The sequence below is a fragment of the Folsomia candida genome, unplaced genomic scaffold (genome assembly GCF_002217175.1).
Source record: "Folsomia candida strain VU population unplaced genomic scaffold, ASM221717v1 Fcan01_Sc031, whole genome shotgun sequence".
NCBI classification, from domain to species: Eukaryota; Metazoa; Arthropoda; class Collembola; order Entomobryomorpha; family Isotomidae; genus Folsomia; species Folsomia candida.
The window spans coordinates 1,398,521-1,405,843 of record NW_019091223.1 but is presented as its reverse complement, the minus strand read 5'-3'; the positions used below and the strand labels follow the sequence as shown (position 1 = coordinate 1,405,843).

At 34.8% G+C, this 7,323-nt stretch overlaps 1 protein-coding gene across 1 annotated transcript; it reads left to right on the top strand.

The window, feature by feature from the left end:
- The first annotated feature begins 635 nt into the window (after window positions 1-635).
- Window positions 636-2,952, top strand: LOC118439131. The gene is made up of 4 exons (XM_035860174.1): window positions 636-1,031; window positions 1,109-1,318; window positions 1,393-1,904; window positions 1,976-2,952. The coding sequence occupies exons 1-4, from the start codon at window positions 851-853 to the stop codon at window positions 2,657-2,659; spliced, it is 1,587 nt and encodes a 528-aa protein (XP_035716067.1). The 5' UTR covers window positions 636-850; the 3' UTR covers window positions 2,660-2,952.
- Window positions 2,953-7,323: the final 4,371 nt, after the last annotated feature.

Here is a 7,323-nt window from a genome sequence, read left to right as displayed (position 1 = left end):
AGGAGCTCAGTGGACAATACTTAAGTACACTGAGGGGGATGGGATTATTTTTAGCTGAGAGGTTCGGAAACGCGGGTGCTGTAACATTGGATGCATTTCAACTATCCAAAAACGTAAAATATAATTCATTACTATAAGGTAGGCTATTTAAAATTGTTAACTGCGGTCCCAGCTTGAACTGATGTATGCAATGTTGAGCTAACTTGCAGCAGATAAATAAACCGGAATTCCCTAAAGAGATTGACAATCTTTCTCTTGCTTTCGATAACCAACAAATCGTAGGAAGCGATGACAAATACCCAGTGGAAATGTCCAACCAGTTCCTATTTTTATAACTATGATGGTATACCACGCGACAAATTAAAATGTGGTACGCCGTCTAAGAAAAGTCCCACTAAATTTAAATAACTTTCAGTTATATTCATTCCATCCTAACGCAGCGAAAATTATGCATTTGGAATTCTGGATAAGTAAATAAAACAGCGTTTGTCTATTTACCAGTATACCCTACATGTATATGTACCAGTATACTTACAATGCGATGCCGTGAAGTGTTTATCGCAAATCTTGATGAGACTAACTTTATTTTGTAGTTAAACTAATATTATTAAACAGTTGTTTTGTCATTTTCGATAATGCTCAACATATTTCTCACAATTTGACCTCAAAGTTGAAAAAAATGCTCATTTTCACTGGGCGAGGTCAATCACTTTCATGCCCAACTCGCTCAACTCTTCCAGCCTTCCACTCAACTCACTCCAGTCTGAACTTTTAGGATTTTTTTTGTAATTCGTCTCATTATTTTCATTAAAGGATTATTATTACTCGTTAACAATAATTTATTATTAGAATGGATAGTATTAACTTACTCTGTGTATCAAAAATATTAGTTGTAAAAATCGAAGAATACTTTAGTTATGAGTATAGGGAACCAACGGATGAAGAAATTGTAATTGGCAACCTACTACTTGATAAATTGTGCGAATTAGTACATGACTATGTATTCGTAAAAGATGAGGAATTTACCAACGGTATGCTATTTCGAATTGTTTGATGACCAATTTTTTTTAAACATTATCACGGGTACACTATATTTATTACTTTATAGATGCTGATGAAGTACTTTGTAGTTTGGAACCATACATAGATGAAAATGGTTTAAAGATTGTGGATGACGATGTGAGTATGGAATACAAGAAGAAAGCAGTAGAAATATTCAACAACAACAAGGCCTGGAAATTTCGCACATTTCGGCAACAATTCAAAAATGTTAAACACCATAATTATATAAAGAGATGGAGAGATCAAATCGATATGGGTAAATCGGTTTTATAACTTTATTCATAAATGAGATATGACAAAATGAACTTATTATGAATACAATGATATTAGGTGGTACCAAGTTCACAATAATGCGTGAGATTGAAAACTTTGTTCTTGAACGGTTTCGAGAAGCTAGGACTGGATTTCTTCCTATACACACAATCGACATTAGACGATGGGCTTTAATAAAGGCAAAGGAGTATCCTGGCTTTAATTTTAAAGCTTGCGATACATGGATCAGCACGTTCAAACGACGAAATAGAATTTCATCTAGAAAAGTTCAAAAACTTGTCAAGAGATCAACAGTGAAGGAGATGGACCAAATTCTTCAACAAACAGAAAATTTTCGACACCATATCCAACCACTATTGAATATTTATGAAAAAGAAAATATCTGGAACACGGACCAAACTGGATTTAAGTACGAAATTTTGTCTAATCGAACTTTAACATGGAAAGGAGAAAGAACAACCATCGGGACTGCATTCTCACCGAAGAATAAGGTCACGCATTCGTACACCGTCCAATATATTATTGCCTATAATGGCTCAATTCTTCCTCAGGTGTATGTTTGTTTACAAGTATGTGGACTTTAAATTAATTTCGACTCTGTACTGATAACTAGATTTTTATCTAACATAATTTTAAATAGGAAATAGGTGGAACATTTGGCCCCGTAGTACAAAGAAGTATATTTACTGCCCCAAATTTAGTCATTGCTTCAAGCAAATCAGGAAAATTAAGCAACACTTTAGTAGCGGATTTTTTGGACAGAATGGTCGTGCCACATGCTGAATATAATCAAATTCTTTATATATTGGACAATTGGACTGGACAAACTAATATGCAGTTGTACGACGAAAGGTTTGAAGATAAAGAGACCTTCGACTTCAATCTAAAATTTGTTCCGGAAGGCTGCACGGACCTTTGCCAACCATTGGATACGTATTTTCATCGACAGTTGAAATTTATTGTAAAACAGTTTTACTACTTTGACTCCTTGCATTGTCCTCATGAACAAGAATTGTCAGAATTGTGCACACGTAATGGAATTTTAAAACTCCAGTCATTGGTTCACTTTCTCTTAAGTGCACCAGTGTTTTTACCAATGATTCGTTATTGTTGGTACTCGAGTGGGTTGTGGGCTGATGGTGAAAAACCTAACTTTAAAAATGTCAGTGAAGTTTGTTTTCAATCCAAAGGGACTGATTGTAGCGTATTTGACTGTAATGTTGTTCCATTCATTAGTTGCAGTTGGTGCAAATTTTCTTTTTGTTTTAATCATTTTTATATTAATTATCACATGAGTAGTTGTACTAAAAGTCCATATAATTAATAATCGTTGGCATTTATTGAATTAAAATGTATTGTATTAAAATGTAAGTTTTAAAGAAAGCTAAAGCGAAAAATGCGAGTTGAGTGAGAAAGCGGGCTGAGCGAGAGTGAGCGAGTTGAGCGTGAAAGTGATTGACCTCGCCTTGTGAAAATGAGCATTTTTTCAACTTTGAGGTCAAATTGTGAGAAATATGTTGAGCATTATCGAAAATGACAAAACAACTGTTTAATAATATTAGCTTAACTACAAAATAAAGTTAGTCTCATCAAGATTGGCGATGAACACTTCACGGCATCGCATTGTTAGTAGCAAAATGAGGAGCTGATGTGGAATATCCTATATGCAGAATTTGATGTTAAGCCCTAATTCCTATCCAACATTATCATTGTTTAATGATAAAGAAGATCTTATTACATTAGAAAGTCAAAACAATTCTTTCACGTGTAAAAATGTACGCCAGGATTACCTCAAGACTTTATAGTTATTTGATATTCATTCTAATAATCTTCTCTTTACACAAAATCGTGAGAATTAAAAATTGTGTAAAATTGTGTAAAAAATAAAAATTTGTGTTCAGATACTGGGAAGTGCCTAACTTTATTACTCTGTGACATATAGAAACCCGTAGCATAAATAGGAAAATATGTTGAAACGTGACTTTACCTCATGAATGCAAAGCCAAGGAGCGAATCTACAAATTCATGTGATCAAAATATGTTTAAATTTGTAAATAATAGTGTGCACGGAAAAAGCATGGAAAACGTGCGCAATCGGAAAAATTATAGAATTGTTAGCCATAATATTTATATGGTACTTATCATACTCGTATTCGTTAATTATAAAAATTGATTAAAACTCAGATCCAGACAGAAAGTGGGTTACGATGTATTATGCTCAATTTTACAACTTCAAGCAAAATAATTCACTTGCATGAAATTACTGTATCATGCAGTAAAACCAAATATAAAATCGATTTCAAAAAGTGGGTAGAGCATTCAGATTTACTACTATACCGAAAAAACTGGAGGAACGGAACTATGTATTTGACGAGAAACATTTTGATATCAATCCAGAGGCAGATAAAGGAGGAAGAGAATAATAATTAATAACTATCCGCCGAGAATATTTTGATGTCTTTGCGCATGATGCTATTGAACTAAGTAGGCTTCACAGATTTAGCTCAACATAGCATCGATACGTAGGATGAGTTACAACCCACCAATACGACAATTGTATCACAAACAGCTTGGACGAGAGAAATGCCAAAGCATCCTGAAAAAGTCATAATAAACTAAATGTCAGGTAATCAATCAAGGTTACACTCCATGGAGCTTTAACGTAACTTTAAGTATGGCCCCATTAGAATGTTGAAGAAGCCTGTCCTATCAAACTCAGATATAAAAGATCTGTATCAGGTATAATCCCGGTTGCACAAGTCATGTAGCTTATATGTAGAAACGAGGTAATAACCTTACCCGCTTGCGCGTAAAAAACTTTGGCAATACTGTAATATGTTGATAAACTTCTGTAATGCCAACGTAAGTAAAAATAGTTAAAGCAAACATAATTCTCAATTATGTTGCATGTTTAACTTCGTTTCTCCATTTTATAAGTCCTAGCACAAATTAAACACTTGCAATGCGAAGGTAACTCAAGAAAATCAAACCCTCATCCTAAATTAAGTTGAGTTGTTTAATTTATGTTTTACAATTCGTAAATCGTAGCTTTGGTTGATGAAAATTCAGCAACCAATCTTGTGCGCCGGTCACCGATAGCCTGGCATAATGAACACAAATTTCAGTGAAAGTGAAATTATTATTGACATGGGTGGCAGACGGCAATGGCATAGAATGCATGCGTGCCATTTTACGTCTTGGGCCTTTATTCAACGTAGCTGATGCTTCAGTACTACAACAACCGGACAACAGCCGATCAGAAGAATTTAAGTTGCAGCAGAGACAGGCTTCGGAAAATCTTTTCAAAGAATATGAACGGCTAGAGGACTACTGTATGATTTACGCGAAATTTGACACCTTTCATATTTAACTTAAACAGCATCTTATTGGTTTTACCTGGAGAATAAATAATGCAATTAACTATTGATGAAGCGATTGATCCAAACACGTGCTTCGAGTTCAGGTGCCCTAAATGAATGACTATTTGAGATAGAGGTTATTCCGGCTTGGACAAACACCTTGAGAATAACACACCAGAGAACCTAGAACAGGAATATTCATCTGATAAATCTCACCTGATCTGTTATTGCATCACCGGCCCATATACGCATAGTGGAATGCAACGCATCAAGTAATCTTTAGTTCATCAATTTTTGAGAATCTAACAAAATTGTGAAACCATGTGTGTGCACGTTATAAGTTTTTTGCTTTGTTACGGGGCACATCCCTACGAGTAGTATTTAGCATTTAAGGGCATATGTGTTTTTTACTTTATTTAATCTTTGATTAAGAGATAATCCTATTTCCTAACTTATATGTAGGACTGCAATGTATGTAGCCTTATATCAATATTCGCAGTTAATAAATACCAAATGCACTAAATGCGCGTCGCGCAATTGACATCCTCCCTATTAGATCACGTTGAGCGACGAAGAATGATCATACAACTTGCTGCCTTGCCGTTGCAGTGTCGGATAAAGAGCGTCTACACCTTGTGAAGAACTATCCAGCTCGGATAATTACTCAAATCGAGATTGCCCAGGGAAGACATATGATTATAAAAAACTACGTTCGCGTGTTAAACGTATCCCTACGCTCTACAAGTTCACAGGAAGGAATTAAAAGGATTAATATTTTTTAGTTGTTAGAATATGGCAAGTAATTCAAATAATACGAAAGTGCCTATCTTGCAAGATCCACAAGCATCGACCCCCTAAGTGCGTAGGGAAGCTGTAACTTAGATATTAATCCTATTAGTCATTAACATTAAATTTGATAAATTAGTAATAATCCAGAACGAAACTGGGCTTTCACCAACGGCCACACAATGAAGCGTCCCATTCCCCAATTTGCTTCCAGATGAAAAAAACTGCAATCCTCCAACTCCAAAATATAGCGATGTTGAATTAGAGATCACACGTATCTTGCATCGTGGATATCCCAAGGATGATGCGTATGAAAAGCTGCGTATGAAAAGCAATCCACAAATCCTAGTTTGCAATTATTTGGATATTACAAACCCCCCTGAATCGCATCCTTTTATCAACTAAAAAGTAGTACGAAGATGTGAAGAACTTGTAAATGAACAATGCAAATGAACAATGCAAACGAGATTATCAAAATTTGAAGAATTTGCTATACATCCGCGAATTCTAATCACGAATTTTTTCGCCTCACAATGGTTCTATGGTTATCATACTACCTACATACATATATCTATATGCATATCTGTATACCTCACGTCGTAGTGTCAACCTCTATATACATATTCTACTAGAGTATAAGCCCGTCTTCCGCCGGGCGACCGTTTAAGCACAGAATTATTACTTTTATTACGAAAGTCTCTGACGTCGATGGAAATGAAATAAATTTATAACACTCGTAAAATTAAAAACTTAAACAAATTTTCACTTCCGTTGCGGAAAATAACTTTCACTTCCGTTGCCGACAGACATTTCCAGCTTATAATCTTGATATAAATACGATGATCAACTTTTCGTAATAGTGTAACCTTATTTGACTCCTTAATTGGACTGCACATTGATAATTGTGTATTCAGCATTATAATAACTAAAATGAAATGTTTGTCTTCATTTTTTTCTTATGCAAATACATTACCGACAATACCTTCAAAACATTATGTATGAGATTGCCCCTCCATCCAAATGTAACCAAAAGTGCAGAAATCTAGAAAACAAACCTCACCTTAAATTTGCTCAAAATTTTAAATTGAAATGAGACAAAGAACTGTATTTTGTATATTATCGTACAAAATTGAGATACAAACTTCCTCTCGGGTTTCTCCAGGAGACATGGTAATGGACCAGATGTCAAAAATTGATGTTTCTGAAATCCCTTTAGTATGTAAATATGGGTTGGTGGACATTAAAATATTGTAGGAAATCATGTCCCCAATTTTTGAGGTTTCCGTGCACGTGGTAGGAGGGGTTATGGCTCACATTGGGTCCCGCTTTTACTTATGAATTAAGGTGGGAGCTCAATGCAAGCCACACCCACGGAAACCTCAAAAAAATAATTTGAAATCATTATTTCCCCCTATATTTTAAGGTCCCACAACAAATATACTTGAATTAAAAAAATTGATTTTTGGCATTAGTTCTATTGCCCAGAAGAAGTTTTTGGATTCTACGATTTTTTTGTCCACACTTGCAATATCCCAATAATAAATTATCTACTTAATTATTTGAAAAAATAGACATAAAGGGTGTTAATAAAGTCCGATCCCATTTTTCCTATAAAAAAGTGAAGGCTAGTACAGGGTGTTAATAAAGTCCGATCCCATTTTTCCTGTAAAAAAGTGAAGGCTAGTATAAAAAAAAACTCTTTGTTTAAGGCTCTGTGCTAATTTTTCCAATGTGCCTCTGGAAATCGAATTCCATACATCTTGAACTTTTTTTTACTAGCTCTTCCCTCGTCCGGGGTTGTGGCTCTTTGTATACATTTTCCTTAAGTATGGACCACTGGTTC

What these genes read in the sequence shown, in the direction of transcription:
- LOC118439131 (XM_035860174.1), top strand. Translation starts at nt 851, where the DNA reads ATGGATAGTATTAACTTACTCTGTGTATCAAAAATATTAGTTGTAAAA. An exon ending in GAGAGATCAAATCGATATGG is followed by an intron (nt 1,319 to 1,392) that starts GTAAATCGGTTT and finishes CAATGATATTAG; the next exon opens with GTGGTACCAAGTTCACAATA. An exon ending in AGGTGTATGTTTGTTTACAA is followed by an intron (nt 1,905 to 1,975) that starts GTATGTGGACTT and finishes AATTTTAAATAG; the next exon opens with GAAATAGGTGGAACATTTGG.